Source organism: Scaptodrosophila lebanonensis, unplaced genomic scaffold (genome assembly GCF_003285725.1).
Source record: "Scaptodrosophila lebanonensis strain 11010-0011.00,11010-0021.00 unplaced genomic scaffold, SlebRS2 tig00000001-arrow-pilon, whole genome shotgun sequence".
Lineage (NCBI taxonomy): Eukaryota > Metazoa > Arthropoda > Insecta > Diptera > Drosophilidae > Scaptodrosophila > Scaptodrosophila lebanonensis.
The window spans coordinates 14985796-15007144 of NW_022060529.1; the positions used below are offsets into that span (position 1 = coordinate 14985796).

The window sequence follows — 21349 nt, forward strand, 5'->3', positions numbered from 1 at the left end:
CGAATGACTCTGTGTTCGCTGATAAATGCAGACGCCGGCGCTACCCATAAACACACAGATAGTCACACACACATAGACAGACACACACACACACAGACAGAGAGACAGACAGACAGATAAGCGCTGCCTCATTCTTGTAGAATGCACCAAAATTGTCTTGAGAACGCCTCTCGGCTCTCCAGAAGAATGCTGGGCTACCTTTTTGTCTTTTTTTTTTTGTGAATCATCTGTGGGCGGCTTGAGGGTTACGTTTACGCCACCACTTCACATTATCAATGTTGTATCTGTATCTTTTGCCTCAAGTGCCTGTTGGCCAACTACTTTTCAACATAATTTGATCGCTTGTTTGTACAAGTATAAGTATGTTTGTTTGCTTGTTCGTTCGCTTCCCTTTGATGATGATGATGATGTTGCTCGCTTTGTTGTTGCAGCTCCTGCTGCCGACTCTTTTGGGTTTGGGGCGCAGCTTGTCGTGTTTCCTGTTATGCGAAAGTGTCCTGCTGTGTTTTTTTGAAGTTAAGATGCAACCGATATGGTAGCTGCCTCGCAGACCACCTTTATTCAGAAACAAAACGGGGCGCATGTTTCTCATGCCTAATTAAGTGGAAATTTTTAAGTGACCGCCAAGCGAGTTTTAGTTCTCCCACACTTTCTACATTCTACAGGTATACTACATATACAAGTATGTGTTTATGTAGGATTTTATGTGTGTGTGTGTGTGTGTGTGTTTGTTCTTGGTTCCCATTCTCTTTTGTCTCGACTATTTGATAGTTAATGAACAAAGTTCAAGTAACCCGATATCGAAATTGCAATGTTTCTAATTTATGCACGACACACGGATTTTTATTTTATTTTTTATTTTATTTTATTTAATTTAACACTCGAAACCATAAAAATCCACTCAATACGTTTAGAAAACAAAAAACCGATGACAACAAAAAAAACTCAGCCAGTAGCTTGGGAGCCATTCAAAAAGGCAGCGACGCCGTTGGCGTCGGAGACGGTAATTCCGACTCTGACTCTGAACCTGAAGGTGACAGTGGCGACATCGACATATAGTAGACATAGACATCGACGACGCTGATTAATCACAGATACAGATTAAGCGCCAGCGAGGCACGTGTGCGGAGGAATGCGGCGCACGGCGCCTGACAACAGAACAGAACAGAACCGAACAGAACCGAACAACCGCTTTAAATCCAAATGCAAAACTAATGTCAGGAACACTGAGGTAAAGTCTCAACAAGTTCATGGTTGTGTGTGGGCGAGGCAGACTCAGATTGTCAAAAACAAAAACGCGTTAAGATCGCATAACGCATACAGTAAGTCTCTTTGTCCGATGGCTTAGAGACGCGGCAATTAAAATCTATTGGCTTATAAATTGATTACAGAACTTTGGTTCTGTTTTTTAATAAGTTTTTCATTTAGATGCACGTAATCAGAAATTAACTATGAAGAAAAAACATATAAATAAACTGGAAAGCAGAAACGAAATTCAATCATTAATTAGAAATCTCCACCTTATAATTAAGAAAAAATATACCTAAATATGTGAAGAAGATAAAATATTATAATTAATTTATAATAATAATAATGAAAAGCCGAGTGCTGAAAAATCCTTGTTAGTAGAATAACTTTCTATATTTACAATAAGGAGCATATCAGTTCTTTATAATGCCTCGAATTATACAAATTTGGCGCTACTTATCATGAATATATTTAGACTATTGTATCCAATATTTCTATGTGTATCACAATCTTTTCATAATACATACAACGCATATGCCTAAAATAGAAATGATACGGACGATCGCATAAATTTAATCTCTTAAGTACCACAATCACTGCTAATTTTATTCTGTTTGATGTGATTAATAAAAATTATAGATTCCGGATAATGAATGCTCACCTAATAGGCTCTCGCCAGCTGTAACCAATTCCAGCTGCATTTGAATCGTGGCCAACACGATCAGTGTAATAATTGTGGCTAACAAGTGGCGGCTATGGCCATGACTTTGAAGGCGAAAGTTTTGCACTTTAGTATGAGTTGTTTCATGGATCAGGAACTTGACTGCTGGTGCTGGTGCTTTTGTTTTTGTTTTTGCTGTTGTTGTTTTTATTATTGTTTTTGTTGTAGTTGCTGCTGTCGTCAATGGTGGTTGTTGCTGCTGCTGCTGCTGCTGTTGTTGCCGTTGTCGTTGCTGTTGCTGGCCACTTGAAGACATACAACATTGCCACTTACCGCCTGATTTGCAACACATTTTCACAATTCGATGGCACAGTTCCACAGCAATATGCACAAGTTTTGACAACGGCTCTCCTTATATATTTATAGGTATACTATGGTGTTGTTGTTGTTGTTGTTGTTGGTACGTTTGCTCTTGAAATAATGCTGAAAAATATGAGAAACATCATGCTGATTAGTTAAAAATACACACGGTGTGCGCCAAACTATAAATTTGTTTAGAGATATTGCAGGTGTTTGTTTGACTTTGTTTGCTATTTTTGGGCCTGAGATCAATTTGAAATTGGCGGGTGCGATGAATAAGAGTCAGTCTGTCAGTAAGGAGGTGTAGCACATGTACATACATACATACATACATACATATGTGTGTACTTTGACTCTATGGGGCGCTATCTGAAGTAAATCTGGGCAAGAGCTATTAGCATTGGCTTTGAGCATCTTTTGCACTTGCCGCCAAATGTTTTGGCCTGCGACCATAAAGGCGCAGTAACTCATTTGTTTTCGAGTTTTATGACGGTGCGTATCAAGATAAATCTGTACGGGATATTTGTATAGCTATTTTAGTTCTTTCACAGAATTCTACGAATCACGTCTGGACGAGCTCGTGTCGGCACGGTGGCGGTGCCGGTGTCGGTGCCGGTGTCGGTCAGCATCATCGATTTCGCACGTACACCCTAGAGAGATTGAAATTCGCTGCCTTATCTGCGACTATACCTACCCCAACCACCCGAAAGGTGCTTCAGTATAGTCGCATATGTCTATTTGTCTAGTTTTCGGTGTTAGGTGTTAGGCAACTTGGACATTATTAGTTGCGATTTATGAGTGTGTTTGTCTGCGTACCTGTGTGCCCGCCCAACTCTGAAGTCGGACGAGCTGACGACTGACAGATATGAACACTATGTGTGGTGTTCTTTCTTGTATGCCGGGTGGTCATAAAAATATTAATGATTTTTGACTGGCGCCAGCCAATATTGTAATGTTTGTTTGAGTTATAATTAATTTCATTTTTTTGTACAAAAAAGGCATTTTGCCTACAGAAGATGTGTATGTGTGTGTGTGTGTGTGTGTGCGTATATAGCTCTCATAATTTTTATTATTTGTCTTGTTGAGCGGTTCGAGAAGAAGAAAATAAAAAACCAAATCAAATTTGCCAAAGTTTATTGATTTCTTGCATCAAAGTGGCGCCAAAGTTCTCCGAATTCATGTTAAAATCAAACGAACAAAAAATCACAACACGGATGCATACATAGCTCGGATGAATCAGCTTTAATTATGTACGAAATATGTATAACCGCGCCCAATTGCTGCTTTTGCATTTGCATTTGCATGGAGAGATGGAGAGTATACGAGTAGTAACCCAAATCGGTGCTTGACCTAAGATTTCTACATACATATAATTAACACCCAATTATAATAAAAACAAAAAGTGTCGCATTTCATGATAACAAGCTGTACATAGATTGGCATGTATAGTATACATATGTACTTGTATATATTTGAATGCATGAGGTATATATAAACTTCTGCAATTGATAAGAGACACAAAAATATACATAGACATATGTATGTATGTATGTATACGACTTATATGTATGTACTTGTATGTATGTATTTGCGAGTATATGTGGAAATATAAGCCGGTGAAATACGTGACAGCGCGCAATGCGAATTTGTATTGCAAATGTACTGATTAGCTTCAATTAGTCAGTTGACAAGGACAGTACACAGATCCGTCGACTAATTGTGTGTAGATTAATAAAAATACTCTACAAATAACTAAAACACATGCCACTTCAATTGAAAATGTGCATTTTTGTTGATCATTTTAAAGTAAAGGAATGCCTAACAAGCCAAATCTTTAGATGACTTTAAAATCTGAGCTAGCCTGTTGGATTATCTTCTAAATTATCGAAAAGATAGCAAATTTGAGCGATGACTTTTATTTATAGTGATATTTATTTATTTCAAACTTAATGCAGCTTAATTTTCTGATATTGCATTTTTCAGAAATTAAGCAATCTGCATTGATTTACAAAGAAAATAATCAAATTGTATCGTTTCTATCTGGAGTTTAAATTGAACTGCAGAACAAACATACTCTGTCGATGTTATTTTAATTTACTTAACTTTTTTATTTCCAATAACATTTGAGCTGTAAACTAATATTTTCTCAGATTCTCTATGGGATTGAGTTCTAGATTTTTCCTTACAAAGGCCACCTTTTGTCGATTTTCAAAGTGTATTTAGACTCAGTAGAATACTCAAGTGCAAAGTGTATTTATCTCCTTTTAAGCTCAGCTCATTAAATTTATTAAATAAACTAAATTAAAAACATTTAATTGTTATATATTTTTTATATTGAACTGCAGAACAAACATACTTTCTTGCTGTTATTTTAATTTATTTAATGTTTGATTTTTCCATAAAATTTAATTTCACTTGTAAACTAATATTTTCTCAGATTCTCTATGGGATTCAGTTCTAGTCTTTGTTTTCTCGATTTTCAAAGTGTATTTCGACTAAGCAGAATACTCAAGTGCAAAGTGTATTTATCTCCTTTTAAGCTCAGCTCACTAAATTTATTAAATAAATTAAATGAAAAACAATTAAATTGTTATATATCTTTCATATTGAACTGCAGAACAAACATACTTTCTTGCTGTTATTTTAATTTATTTAATGTTTGATTTTTCCATAAAATTTAATTTCACTTGTAAACTAATATTTTCTCAGATTCTCTATGGGATTGAGTTCTAGTCTTTGTTTTCTCGATTTTCAAAGCGTTTTTCGACTCAGAAGAATACACAAGTGCAAAGTGTATTTATCTCCTTTTAAGCTCAGCTCACTAAATTTATTAAATAAATTAAATGAAAAACAATTTAATTGTTATATATCTTTCATATTGAACTGCAGAACAAACATACTTTCTTGCTGTTATTTTAATTTATTTAATGTTTGATTTTTCCATAAAATTTAATTTCACTTGTAAACTAATATTTTCTCAGATTCTCTATGGGATTGAGTTCTAGTCTTTGTTTTCTCGATTTTCAAAGCGTTTTTCGACTCAGAAGAATACACAAGTGCAAAGTGTATTTATCTCCTTTTAAGCTCAGCTCATTATGAGCTTCAATCCTATAAATAAACTCAACATTAGTAACTATTTTAGTCATGAGTGGCAGCATTCGGAATCTTTTAATTTTTACTTAAATTCAAGTACACATGCGAGTACAAGAGTCTCAAATGTAGTGCTGAGTCCCAGCATTTATGATTGTGCTATAAATAATAATAATAAGCTTGGACAAGCATAAATACGAGTATAGTATTAATTTTAACTACGCACATTTTCAAGGGCTGCCATTGAAGAGTCAGTCGACGATGGCACTGATTGTTAGAGTACGCACTTAATACTTGCGTCTTGAGCGCTTATCGGACGGAAAGCCATGGTCGTGCCCCATGTGCGGGCCCTCATCCACAATTTCGAATTCGGCAAGCGGCCAAAAATGGAGGTTGTTGAACGTTTGAGTGGCGTTTCGATAAACAGGCGAGCAAGTAAGCTCGATCTGCACTCGAGCGGCAAGTGCTGAGTGCGCGTCGCACTTGACGCGATCGGCAAGTGGGCGGCCCTAGAGAAGGTTTAGGCTAAAAATAGCCACTAAACACATGGGAGCAATTTGAGAGTAAAATTAGTAGTAATTTTAATTTGAATCAAGTTCCTATACTATACTCGCATGCTCGTACGTTTGGCCTTAATTGGCAAGCCAACGGCATTACGCTTGCGCTTACCCCTGCGTCGACGTCGATGTCGACGTTAACGTTGACGTTGGCGTTGGCGCCGACTTAGTCGTGCCAATTAAAAGCGCCTGAGGCTAAATGCCACCGACCTGTCGCCGGTCGCCGGCCGCCGGTCACTGATTATACGTTTCATATGACCGGACCTGGACGGAACGCCGCTTTGGTTTCTAACGCCAAAGCCGACATGGCGTCAACAGCATCAATTAAGTTAAGCGCCCCAGTCCCCAAGTATGGGCTACATGTCCAGCCCAGAGGTCGCGCACAGTAGGCGTGCATTTCGTGCCCCTAGGGGGCTACAACTGCAAGTGCAAGTGCAAGTGCAACTGCAAATTGCCGCAGTGGCAGCTCTGAAGGGGTTAACAATTGCGTTTATGGGCTGTGGTAGTGGCCGATGGGCAATGGGCTGTAACGTGACGCAGACTGTGTCTAGACCAGTCTAATGATGCGTGGTGGGTCGGCCAGCGAAGAAGGCTGCGTGCCCGCATATCACACCTTCAATCAGCACAACTCAAATTCCACTTAAAACTTGGCCATTAAGAGCGGCAACTTGGCAGGCACGTCACTGCTGCCGCACAGTGTATAACACCATATGTATGCATTTATATGCATAGGAATACGTTCAAGAATAGGCAACAAAACGAAAAGCCACCTGCTTAACATTATTATCCTTTTCTATGGGTTCCTTTAGCTGCTAAGCCATTTTGATAAATTATATACAATTTGAAAGGTATACTAATACAATGGTGTATGCCTATTCACACTCTCGCTAAAAGCAATTTGTTCAGATCGTACGCAATAGAAATTAGCGTTGGGACTAACATCGATTTTTAGTTTAAAGGTGGCATCTTCTAATCTTTGCTGGAATCATTGTAAAAATTTCGAGTTGATTTTAAATAATCCGTTCAATATCTCAGAAGTAATTTTAGTTTCTTCATGTCTTAGACTTCTTTGAGTCAATTGTGGAATATGCTTTTAAAATAACTAATTGACAACTATAGTTGATCCAAATATAATTTAGGCATGAGTGAAAAAAATATTGACTTCGATGTAGTAAGGGCATAGCTTTATAATCAGTTAGTAAACTATTCAGTTGTTGTTTGCAGAAAAGGCTTTATCTTCGCTAAATCTAAATTTCCCCATCCGGTTGAAGGCCTTTTGCCATAAACTTATTGCTTAATTAATAAAAGTTACGCCAATTAAATAGAAAATATAAATATAAATATAAATATAATAAATATAAATCACCAATGTTGCTCTTTTCGAAGCTGTATCCCAGATATACTATTCTCGTAGTAACCAATATTTTGAGCATATTTATAGTACCGTGTTTTAAGAAACCATTCTTTAGATAGTATAGTAACTAATATTTTCAGCTTATAGCATCATGTTTAAAGAGATCATTTTAGTGATTTGTAATTAAATATTTGCCAATGATTTATTGGAATGTTGACAATTGAAGCCAAATTTGTAGTCTGCTTGACTTTGCTAATTATTTGTCGATTAGCAAATTTCCCTAATTTCCCTTAATGTGTCACACTGTGCGTCATCTTTGGCGCTTGCCAATTATGCGTCTGTCGGCATGCTGGGGTGCTCGTCTGGGCTGATGGGTTTGGTTATTTTAGTGACTTGTCGCTGATGCCTTAATTCAATTAACGGCGGAATTTTCTGTCTACAAAAACCCATTACCATTAAGTCAAGATCATTCTTAATCCAGCTAGCTGTAAGCGCCGATAATGAACAAATGGCGCCAGTGCGCATTGGCCAGATTGGCAAATCATGCAAATTCCTTGAGCAAAAATAAGACAAAAGCTCTGACATGGAATCGAACGACCTGAGCACGATCTTTCCAGCCCAGCGACGGTGACGGTCTCGGTCTCGGTGTCGGCGTCGGCGACGTGTTGCTTCGATCGCACGCTGCCAGATTGGCAACTAATCTCAATGTATTTGCATATTGAAGGCAGTTGGCTATAACAATAGCAACAACAACCACCACATCTACAATAACAATCGCGACGCACATTTGTCAAAATGCGAGCGTTGGATAAGGCACGGATAATGTTGTTGGTACCCACAGTTTTGAATATGACAACAGCGATTACAAGTTCGGCTGCGGATTGGGTTGAATTGGATTGGATAGGGCTGGGGGATAGGCGACAGCTTTCAATGTTGGTGATGATGATAATGATGTTGATGTTGAATAAAACGACGACAATGTTGACGATATTTGCGATTACCCAACCACTGCAAAAGACAATGGGCCACAACAACTGTTAACAAAATTTATGCTCGAAGCAATAAATGTCAGTTATTGGTTAAGAAAAGGGTCCCCTTTACCACACACACACACACTAACTCCCTCCGGCTGGGTTTTATATTCGTGCATTGGAAATACAGCCCGTCACAGTTGCAATCGTGGAGCAGCCATAATAAAGCCACAAAACTAACTAAGCCATTAGCCGTCAACGTCTTTGTCGTCTTTGTCTTTGCTGTTGCAGTTGTCGTCTGTAGACCAAACCCTTGATCCTTCGTCTGTCGGGCCTCGCCCGATGTCTCTCCTCCATTGCGGCTACGTCATGACCAAGTTGTAGCGTCTTGCCTGCATTGATTTAACCAACTTTAATTGGTTTTGTATATGTACGTGAATCCCTCCTAAATATTGCCCACATTCAACGCAAAAAGCTGAGGTCTAAGGCGGCCATTATAAGCGCGTTTTGTTATTTAAGTGCATTTTAATTTCGCTCGTTTCGAGTTTGTTCAAATGTGTCAAAATAACTACACAATAAAAATCACACTTCATAATTGACTGGAGCACTGGCACTTCAGTTAATGCTCCATACTCGAATATTGCTTGTTATGTAACAGCCAAGCTCGTAAGATTTGCCAATCATTTTTGCATTTATGTTCGTGTCGTTAAAGAAAATATGGCTTGAATGTGGCATGACGGCTGCGAATTCAACTAGACACGATGCCCATATAAATAAACATAACTCTTGACAAAACACTCAGACAGAAGCAGACACGGCACTTTGACTAAAAATTGCCAGTGTACGAATCTGTGTTCCTAAATATAATCCAGTTGTTTAAGGAACTTTCAGAAAATATCTGATATTTAAAACTAAATAACTAAAAATTGGCAGTATACGAATATGTGTTCCTATATCTAATCCTGTTGTTTAAGGCACTTTCAGAAAATATCAGATATTTAAAACTAAATGACTAAAAATTGCCAGTATACGAATATGTGTTCCTATATCTAATCCTGTTGTTTAAGGAACTTTCAGAAAATATCAGATATTTAAAACTAAATAACTAAAAATTGGGAGTATACGAATCTGTGTTCCTACAAGTATATATGTTTAATCCAGTTGTTTGTGGAATTTACAGAAAATATCAGATATTTCAAATCAATATATCGTTCGCTTCATTCTTCATTCACATTTAAAATTAATAATAATAATAATATTTGTATTTTTTGAATAATAGTTCGTACAACTTGTAACTAGTTTAGCATCCTGTTTTGTAATAGCTCTTGTAATTCTCTAATTTTTGTCCCCAAATCTGTGCTTATTTGCTAAAAATCAATATATATAAGTAAGTATTATATACTTATTACATATTTGTATTACATTTTGCATTTCTTGAAGCAAACAAGCACCATTTTCCATAAGCAGGTTAGAAGATACAATAACAGTCGCCTATTTAAAGACTAACATTTCTTCGAATATATTTAATAGTTTAGTTTTGTAGTTTGATATTTAAAGTCATATTCTTTGGTTTAGCTTTCATACTAACTATTACTAACTATTATTGCGGCGATAATTAAAATTGTTTCGGCAGCTAAGCTTCAGAGATGATGTATCGGCGAATCGTGACATTCCTACTCCCCCGCAATTCCAAAAATGGTTGTATTTCGATTTTTGAAAACTATTAATAAGCTCTGCACATGAGAGCCACTCTGTTGAAATACGAGTATTATTATTATTAGCAATTCTGCCGCAAATAAAAGGAAAAATCTAAAAATAGCGCAAAACAATTAATTGGCACACACACACATATGCAGCAATTATTTTCCATGGAACAGCAACACACAAATAAACATATAAGCGTACATATACAAGTATGTAGTATGCATGTGTACTGCTTGTAGGTTGGCGATAAGTTATAGAAGTTGTTGGGTGATGGTCGAGTGGCAACAATGAGCCGGAATTCATGAGGAAGCCACGCAAATGCGATGTCGAAGGCAGGGTGCAAATACTCGTACAAACCCCAAATTGGGGCCATTTGGAAACGGCCGTTGCTGCACAGCTGTCACAACACGGCGCCAACATGACAAAGACGCCACATGGGACAATGGAGCCGTTGACAAAAATATTTAAACAATTTTTATTGTGCAATTAGTTAGGCGAAAGTTAATCAAAAAACCGTATAAAACATTTCAAAAACCGGATTTATTGATGGAAGATGAACAGCGCCAGCCCCGGCGCAGTCGATGCTGTAAACAATTTTTTTTAGAAAGATAAAATGAAAGACACAACAACAACAATTTAGACGATATATGGGAATTCCAGTGTGTGACGTGGTGCCAAACCCGAAATTTGTGTTGTTCATGAGCTCTTGGCACATTTGTTTAATGACAATGCACAAAGCAAATAATCAAATAAATAAATATAAATACATACACATATACTTGTACATATGTACATATGGAGAAGAAGTATATATGTATGTATGTATTTATTTGTTTGTATAATAAAAATGGCCACAGCCAGCAAAGGCCGCAACTGCTTTTATAAATTATGCACAAATGTGCCGTGCAAGGCAGCGCATTTCCATAGAAAATCTGTTTCAAGCAATTTACTACCCATATTGTATATATTTGGCATTGTGCTGGAGCGCCCAGCACCAGCATCACCAACAGCACTAGCAGCACCACCAACAACAATCGTTTTAGGCCAGAAGAAGAAAAAAGAGCAAAACATGTTTGCATTTAACTATTTAAGTATGGATTTTGCTTTCAAACAACAACAACAACAACAACAACAATAATATCAACAATAACAACAACACCCAGGCGCCAAAGCCGGCCTAAGCCAAAACTTCGTATGACGTCGACATTTATTATTCAACAATCAAAATGGTTTTCACAAACAAATTTATTGATTAACACGCAAATGCGAATTGTTTGCATATTTGTGCGTCGCTTCACCGATAGACACGATCGCACACACACACACACATATTTGTATGTATGTATAAGCTAAGTCGGTTCTATGGTTCAGTTTTTATTTATACTATATAGTATATTTTTTGCATTTCGTTATTCTTGAAATTGGATATGCCATAAAACTTATTATTAAAAGCCATAAAGACACAACACATTCCAGTGTCATGATTCAGTTCCTCACTTCCGTTTGGCGAATTCTGTTAGCGGCTTTAACCGTTAGTAGGTTGGCAGTGGGTTCAAAGTGCACTCCACACACTCACACACACACGAATAACTTCAAAATTTGGGAATGTGCGCACACTCGGTGGTATAAGTCTGTAGACAGAAACAAGCACCGGTTTCTTGGAATTGATTTTGCAAATGAAAATAAAAACGTTAAAAAAAATAACTGAACACATTTTGCCTTACCAAGAAATCTTTTGTTTGAAAGTATAAAAAATAGACAAAAATACGAACTAGTTGAGTCATTATTGTAAATGAATGATATTGTGAAATCGTTATCTAAAGAGATCTCGGAAATCTGAAGACACTCTAATATAAACTTTATTAATATTTCTTTGAAGTCATATATTCTGCTTAAAACAGATCCCACAGCTTTCCGAAAGCTATTTTATATTTAAGGTTCGTTGCTATTCTTTTCCTGTATACTGTATGCACCACAAAGCCCACACCGTCATCAGCTCAAATATCTATGTATATATATGTATGTATGGCTGTACGAGTATGTCAATACATAGGCAGGTTCGTGGCCAGAGTCTTTCGTTGTTCTTGATGTCGCAGACGTTGCCGTCGTGTCGTCGAAACGATCGTGGTCTCGTGTTTAGTTTAACTCGAGATCGGTATCGCTTAATGTGTCTGTTAATTCACATTGATGTGCACATATATCTTGCGCTACGATTTCATGTTCGACATGCGACTAGCGAGACAAGTGCGTTGGTATTTGTGTGTCTGCCTTTGACAACTGCTGCTATTGCTGCTTTCGTGAAAAACGTGTTGCCGTCGATGCTGTTACTCTTGTTGCGGTTGTTGTTGTTGTTGTTGTTGTTGTTGTTGCAATTGTCCACAGCCCAGCCCAAGACAGCCCGCGCATGCGCATGCGCAGCGTTCTCGACTCCCAGCGAGTTGCAACAAGGGGCCAACAGCTGCAACTCCATGGGCAATGATGCCATCGACAGCACCAAAGCTATCTTGGTTTTGGAGCATTGGCACTAGGCCGTTGCCGGCTTAAATTTTATCGTACATTTGTGTTAATTAAATTACAGCAACAATGCCAACAATCCACAGCATGCCATGCTCCAATTTCAGTTGCATGTCGAACTCGTTGAACGGAAAAGGCAGAAACGCAATCATTCCTACATATAATAAAGTGATTTAGTATTCTTCTTATATATAGTACAAACATCCATAAAGGTTGAGGGAAAGGCGCTTTGTAGCACATTTAAAATATTTCCGATATTTGTCTCCAATTCTTCTAGCAGCACGTTTTTCTGTTGAAATTGTGAATTTGTGAGCCGCTGTTAAATTCACTAAAAGATAGAATAAGTATTATCTTTTAAATCGTTCTGTTCATGCTTAGGTGTTTGCTGAATTCTTGGGAAAGTATCTAAAAAGTATCAAGAAATGTCCAGAGAATTCTTTGTTTTTGCTACTTTTATAATCATTATACTCCTCACGAGGCGTCCTAGCTTTTGACTCACAAGTTTTATTAAAAACCATTATACATACAAGTATACAAAGCTTAACATAGTTTTCTGCATGACATATCAAATGGCTATAAACATAAACAATAAAAAGCCTGTGGGCTCTGTTAACATATTTAACTTCAGTTTACTGCTGCTGCTTCCATAATTGACTCCACTTCACTCTTTCATTCCAATTTATTTTTGCTGCTTAATCTCTTCGCACAATCTTGATGCTTTTCGTATTAAGTTATAAAATGCTTTCAGCCACATTTCAAACTATCTGTTAATAGTATGTGTTTTGAGATTTCTGTCATACAAGCAAGCATTTTGATTTGGGATTTACATATGTACATGCAGCAATAAATACGCAAGAAAAGGAGTTTATATTTCTTGGTACATATTTACATACTCACATCTAGAGAAATGATTTGGTGTGTTTACGAGTCACACACACAAAAACACACACACAGAGACACACAGAGACACACATCCACTGATGAAGTATACTGGCACTAGCTGGCAGCGCGTTGATTTGAAATTAACATATGATTATCACAAAATTTGCTTCCATTTTTATAGCATTCTTATAAGTTTCATACATTTTGCATAAAATATACATAAATGCACATTAATACATTTACATATAAATACGCGCCAGTTGACAGTTGTCAGAGACAACAACAGTTGCTGCTGGCCAAGAGCAGCAGACGGCATATCATCAGCAACATCAACATATGCTCTCATAATTTGTGGACGCCATATACTATGCATAAGCTACTAAGCTGCTGCTGTCCGACTTAAGCCTTATAGTAATAAATAGTTGAGCAAATATGTATGTATGTATGTTGGCAATTTATTTTTTGTTGGGCATTTGTTCTCCGATGAGTCAGCCTGAACTTTGGCTTTGGCACATCGATCAGCCGTCTGGCTGCAGATAGTTTTAATTCCCTTTGAATAATTTCTTCAATTTCAATAATTGCGACAACTACGCAGACACATATGTACATATGTATGTACATTTGTTGGACTTCGGTCTATTGCCGAAACTTATAGCGTGTCGGGGCTGAGTTGCTAGACTCTGCTTATCAAAGCCACAAACGTTTTGTATATCAAACACTACATTCCTGTGATTGCGACGACAAAGCACTGCTGGAATGATTGTTTCTTTTGTGATGACATAAAGACATAAAAAGCACGAGGCAAACAGTTAAAAAAATAAATACCTTAGCATGCAAACAATTTTATACTGCAACTCTCGTTAGAATCGTAAACTAAATTGCCATAGTTACTTATGTTAGATTACATTTTGAGAATATGCATGCCACGAGACTGCTAAAGCAATCGAATAGGGCTTACCAAATAAAATATGCGATAAAATATAATCAGGAAGAGCGGGAAGGAAATTTAGAGTTTTTATAGTGGCTTGCTTTATCATAAAAGGGCTTCAAATTTGAGCAGAAGAACTTTGCCCAAATGAAGTTTTTAGCTTTCCATTTTATTTGCGAAGCCTAGTTCTCTTTATAACTTACAATTCTTTAAAATCTCATAGTTATAATTATAACAACAATTTTCAAAATAGTTTTTGATTTACGGGGAGTTGAAGTAACACGAGCATAGAAATGTGTTCAAAATAGCTCCAGCCTCCCCAATTCTTTGTCAAATGATTTTATGTGATTTAGTGGCGTACTTTTTAGACCCTGTCCTCAAAGGGTAAGAAGTTATACAATAGTTATTATATCAAATGCTTAAACTCTTTTTTAACCGAGTATGTATTTTTTATTTTTTTATGTTTGTTGCCGCAGCACAATCGACTGGGTGGACTGATTTGGATGATTGTTTTTCCATTTGAAAGCTGTAGCTTCCCGAATGGTCCAGTTCTGAAAATGGCATCCATGAGAAAACTACCTTAAAGATACATTATTTATTCCTAATAACTGAAAATTGTATTCCTTGACAGGCTGCTATTACTTGAAAAGCATCCTCGAAATATTATGTCACTTTAAATGACAAAAATGCATTCACTGAACTAGAAATGAACTCGGTTATTTGTTTGTTAAAATTGTACTTGTTTTCAAAAACTAACATTGTTTCTTGTGCTCAAGGCTGTAAGTATTTGTATCAAGGACTCTTATGGGTTGATATACCCGTAGCTAGCTATTAAGTTGATCGCTCGCTCGTGTAGTATGACAGGCAGTAGCATCTGTTTAATTGTGCTAAGCAACAACAACAGCAACTGTTGTAGCAGCAACAACAAATTGCAAAACAACAGTTTGTCAAGTTAAATGGCACGCACAAATGCATTCAGGCGCGCGTTCTCTTGTTTGTTTATGCGAGCATATTTGCGCTTGTGTTGCCTTTGTGTGAGTGTGTGTGTGTGTGTGTGTGTGTGAGTGTGTGAGCGCGATGACGTCGCCATTTTGCTGCAGCGGTGACAAAAAGTCTGCCAGAAACTTTTTCTATTTGCAAGTGGAGCGTAAAGTGCGCAAATTATGGCAAGGGGTTTGTTTAACCATAAATAAGAGCCGCAATTTGTAGTGCTTGGGAGTATGCGTACACATGGCGTATAAGTAATATCAGTAATATCACAGACCCTCTGCTCCAGCAAGAGCGCCACGGCACAGAAACGCCACACAGTCTGCTACTGCTATTTTTACACTTATCAGAGAGAGAGAGAGCGTGTGTAAGCGAGAGAGAGAGAGAGATCAGAGAAAAGGAGAGGGCGACAGCGAGAGAGGGAGAGAGAGAGAGCAGCAGTGGGAACTTTTGTATTGTTTGGCAAATATTAATTACTTGGCTTGATTGCGCAAATACTATGAAAAGTAAATTGACGGCGTCGCGCTTTTTGCGTGCCGTGGCGAAATTATCTCAAGTGGTGCTCGTATTCATGTACTCATGCAAATGTGTGTCTATGTATGTCTGTGTGCGTGTGTGTGTGTGTGTGTGTGTCTGTGTGTGCCTTTGAATGGTGAAATTGCAGCTGCCACACGCGCAGCAACCTGCACGATGACGATGACGCATGGTCTTTGTCTGCGTCTAAAGTTCAGCTACGATTACGGCCAATATCAGTACACAACCGTTTAATCGTATGTGACGATGGTGACAAGCCACTACTACTTGCAAATGAATGCTGTATGACAAGCAAAAAGATTGCCGTAAAAATGATCCTTGAAGTAATTGTCAAAGAAGTTCATAAAGCTAACTACTTGGCATAAATGAGTGGAAAGAAAAAAAGAAGGAACTGAAAATGGAAAGTTACGAATTTGGTGCAAGTAGCTTACCAAAACTCCTTGTCTAAATTAAATACAGAATATTAAATACATACAAGTAAAACATCGGACTCTGTAGGCTTGGGATAAACTCCTCTAAAATGCAATAAAAACAATTTTAATAAAATGCCCCTGAAGATGAATTTCATAGAGCATTGAAATTAATAAAAATTAATTAGCTAATATTTTGGTGATAACAGTCGGGCAAAATGCTATAAAATGCTTTGCAAAATAAATTAGCAATGCATAAAATAAAATTGGCTAATTTAAATGAATTCGCTACTAGTATATTATGTACATTTGTATATGTATATTATGTATACATATGTTCTTATTTCCGAGCTACCGCTGCTTTGAAGCTGCTTATAAATATTGTATTAACAAACATTTTTCGTACCCATTGCTTCTGTATATCTGTACAACTACTAGGGGCAAAAAGTTCCTAAATGTTAACTAATAGTAATTCTTCATTTTTCGAAATCGGAACACATGAAAATTGTAAATTTTCCTTCTTTTTTTGAATTTATGTTAATTTTTTTTAAAACCACCTGCTTAGGAAAAGTGCATCTTTATTTTAAAAATAAAACAGCAATCTTGCTGAATGTTTAGTATTAAAGTAGTTGAACTTTGGAAAAGTAAAAGGGCTGTTTTGTCATACACCCCACGTATGAATGTACTATACGTGTGTTTGTTGCTTATCTTGTACTGCAAAGTGCTGTCATGCTGACGTCATGCCGGCAGGGTGGAGCGTCAATGACTGGCAAAAAGCAACCCCCATACGCATAGACATACGCATGGGCATCGGCATCGGCATCGGCATAGGCAAAGGCATGGACAAGCTTTCCGTTTAAGTCCGTTCAAAGGCCAAACGCCAACACCAGTCAGAGCCACTTGGCCCAGTTGTCGGTACTTAGCTTTGCACAGCTGTGCAGACCGAAGCGAAGCGGCCCACGCACCCAATTAAGATCAAGCGCTCCCAGTAGCCACCGCCAGCAGAGACAGCAGAGACAGCAGTGGCAGAGCTATTGGGTTACAGTTTAACTTGCGCCGGCTGGTCATTCGTTTCATTTTGTATGCGGCATTTAAAATTATTTATTAGCGGCCAGACCTCGTCGTGTTGCCCAGCGGACATGAAGAGACATGCAGTGGCGGCAAAAACGAGGCGGGCGCGTATCAAATGTTTGGTTCGTTTTCAGTATTTTGGCATTCTTTTTTTCATTCCAATGTTGTTGTTTGTTTTTCAGTTTTGTTCGTTTTGGGTTTTGCCAAGAATACCAAACAAACGGGCCAAGCCGGCCCAGACAGCCAAAAAGAGCTAGACAACGAACGCGTTTAGAACGGCAACAGAGGCAACGAAAGCCCCGGCGCCGACGACGTGGACAACAACGACGACGACAACGACGACGACGACGACGAAGACAGCGATGTCAACGTCGCTGCTTGGCGACAGCAATTTACCTTTAAACGAATGCAAAAGTATGCGTAAAAAAAGTAGTCACAAAAGTTGTTGTAGCAACAACAACAACAACAACAACAACATCAGCAACAGCCCAGTCTACAGTCTACAGTCCGGTGGGAGCTATAAATAAGCTCCGCAAAGCTGTGCCATAAATCATAGAAGACGCACGAGTGTCGAGTTATTATGCGATCATATTTTAATTGCCGGATTATTATTATGCGGCATGCCACTGCACAGCAAAATCAACTTCAACTGTCAGGCCGGGCGCTGAATGCTGACCAACTGCAGGTTCCTAGCTCCCAACTCCCGGTTCGCGGCTAGGACATACGAGTATAGCCACGTTTTGGGCCGGCCCGGCCAGACAAGCGCCATGGTCAGAGCACAGACAGAGACACAGACACAGACTCAGACCAAAACACACCAAACAGACAGAGGCGGTCAGACGGCCGGACAAACAAACAAACACAACATACAAACATGCAAGCAAAAACAAAACACCTGCAATGCATTTTCCGAACGCCCGGCAGTCTGAGGCGGCGGCAGTTTGCTTGGACAGGTGCGTGCGTAAGTGACCAACACACAGAGTTGCAGATTATGCCCATACAGTGGCAGTCACTTCAATAGGTACACCACGCCTCCTACCCATAAAGCTTACTTGAACTTAAGGCGTTCTAAGGCTTTATTTCAGTCCAAAATAATGGCAGGCATTGTTGTAGTCTGCAAGTGTGTTAGTTGCTAAAATTATATTTTGTACAATTTATTGGCCCTTCAAGATCCCCATCCAAAGCATTACTGATTGCAATTACATAGCAGGATTAAGGTAATATTGCAAAAAATTGAAAACCATTTCTGCTGCTTAACATTCCATATTATTAGTATGAGTTTAAAACTAAAGCAAATTTATACGAGCAGGTTGGTTTGTATTTATTTTTCCAATAATTGAATGTTGTTGCTTTGGTTAGGAGATTATTGCTTTTTTAGGCACTGCTGCCGCTACAATGAAATCATAACTTTAAAATAACTTCAGTTTATGTAACGTAAATATTTCTAATAGTTATGAAGTACTTATTAATTCATAATGATGGCTTAGCTCTGTTTTATGTTACTTTCAAATACATAGCACGTAGGTATGAACAAAGTTATTATTGTATTAATTTCTTTATTTGTGTCAGTTCTAGGTATTAAGACCTAAATATTCCGCACTTTGGACATTATAAAAATTCAAAATTAAGAGCCGCAAGAATTGTTTTAATTTTGCGTTCATTTTTCTATCCGGGTTGCCAAAGTTGATTTTTGTTTGTTCTTTTAATGATAATTTTAGGCTCCATTTGTTTTATTTTATATTTATTAGTTTGGCATCTAAACAAATAAACACGAACCTGAATGGAAAACGTGAATCAGAGGCTGGCTACTCATAGTTGCCCATAAGCAGGATGGTAATAAAATGAGTTACTTAAAAGGAGTTCGACCAAAAGTTGCAGAAAAGGCGATCGGATTTGAATTTATTATAAACTGACTAATCGCACATCAAAGAAAACTAAAATCAATTGATTCGATGGCTGGTTAACCTATTCAAATGGCTGCTATTTTACTTAAGTGTCTGTGCTTAGGTGTGTGTGTGTGTGTGTGTGTGTGTGGATGCAGTTGGAGCGGCACTGAGGCCAACTGCAACTGCAACTGTTGTTGCTGCAGTTTGGGGGCTGTTGCGACTGTTGCTGCTGCTGCTGCTGTTGCCGTTTGCTGTTGTAGGAAACGAGTTGGCCGCGTGTTGGCAAAACTGGTATGGTTGCATTTTTATAAAGCGGCAGCAGCAACAATAACAACAACAGCAACAACAACAGCGACAGCAAAAAAGCGACACCTATGTCGTCCGCCTGCCCAGATGTCGTCTAGAGACTGCTAGTGACTGTCATCCAGCCTCAGCCTACTGTCGCACAGTCCGTCCAGTCGTCGGCTCCTATATGACTCTCTTTTATTTTATTTCGATTCTTTTTTTCTGCCATGCACATTTCAGGCATACCAGCGTAACAACAAATGTGTACATTCATATTAACCGATGTACGAGTGGATGTAGATGTACTATAGATGTAGGTACTACTGTCTCGTCCTGTCTCTGCTACGCACACGCACTCGCACATATCCAGATAGTAAAGTAGTTATTACCAACAACATTTCTTTCTTTTTATGTTTTTCATACGACTGCGAATGAATGTTTGTGGCTCTGTATGTATGTGCGTTTGTTTGTTTGTTTGTCTTCATTGCCGTCGGTTGTAATTTTTTGTGCAGTTTTGTCATTTGCCGTTTACTTTGTTGTCTTTAATGAATGTGTATTGTAATATGCCGTTTTAGAGCGACTTTTTTTAAAATTTTTTTATTATTATTATTGTTATTATGGCAGATAATAATACAGGAAATCGTAGGCAATTACATTAAACAGTCACACGGCTGTGTGGATTTCTTGCCATTTTTGTTTTAGAGAGATCGCCATGACTTGGTAGTCAAGCATGTCGAGAAGTTTGCAAATCAATTTCACATGAGAAGCGATAACGCAATCAAACTACAAGTAATTCGCTCCAACAGCTATTTAATGCTGATAAAAGTATTAAGTACATAATTGTGTGCATTGCAAATCATTGCGAAAATACTTGTAACTACTATTTCACAACAAGAGAAAATTTTCGGCAAATTGTGCGAAGACCAGCATCTCTTTTAATTTAATGTAAAAGTTTCTTAGCGATATTCGTATGAAGGTAGATTTTATTAAGAAAATTTTGAAATAGACTTAGAAAAACTTCTTTATACTATATTCAAAAAGTGAAAGATATAATTTGAAATTTTATAATTTCTTTTCTTTTATATACTTCTTGGCTCTAAAACTGATGTGAAACACAGTTTTAGGAGTATTTTTCACACGAAATCTATTTGTAATTTTCGGCTATATTCAAGTTACCCGATGTTAGGCAAAATTATTGGCGAAATAGTTATTTCTTTTCCTTTTGCATTTCGATAAAATATTTAATCTGTGCAGAATAAAATAAAATCCTGCAGTTTTGTATATGCTGCTTTTTTATTTTCTATGTGAATAGGAAATATTTCTGCCGCTATAATATGTATTTATGTATTTCTATCTTAATCACTAATGCCTCATTTGAGATTCGTAAAACTAAATCCAAGTATTATAATTACTGTAAATGATCTACCTTATATGGTTCAGTACAAAATACTATGCAGATTTTATATTTATTATTATTTTATGTTTTTTTTTGTTAAATGCAAACATATGTTTGCATAATTTTGTTTCGCTTTAAATAGTCATTCGAATGCCTCCGCACGCAGTAGAAATGGCAAACATTCGTGGTTTTTGAATGTACTCGTATAGTATTACGTACATCTGTATGTATGTATGTACATACGTATAGTATATCTCGTCCGGAATCGGCTTTTCGCAAATATATGGACGTTTGTCTTGATTTGCTAAACATTTGAGCCGTACGGGGCACTAGCAAATACACATACATACATACATATACATACATATACATGTATGTATGTATGTTCATACGGGTACATATGTACAAGTATTGCACATACTCGTGTAGAAAAAGTGATAATAATATTCAAACAATTAAACTTTTTTTTGGCGAACTGTTGAAACAACAATCGCAGATAGCGAAATGTTTA

At 37.5% G+C, this 21349-nt stretch overlaps 1 protein-coding gene across 1 annotated transcript in view; it reads right to left on the bottom strand.

Annotated features, from left to right (window-relative positions):
• The window catches only part of LOC115628232 (BMP-binding endothelial regulator protein), a 34572-nt gene that overhangs the window by 11739 nt on the left and 1484 nt on the right, over positions 1-21349 (bottom strand). Inside the window, exon 2 of the mRNA XM_030524240.1 lies at positions 1910-2392. Coding sequence (XP_030380100.1) covers positions 1910-2261 — 352 coding nt within the window. The 5' untranslated portion in view covers positions 2262-2392. The remainder of the gene's footprint in view (positions 1-1909; positions 2393-21349) is intronic.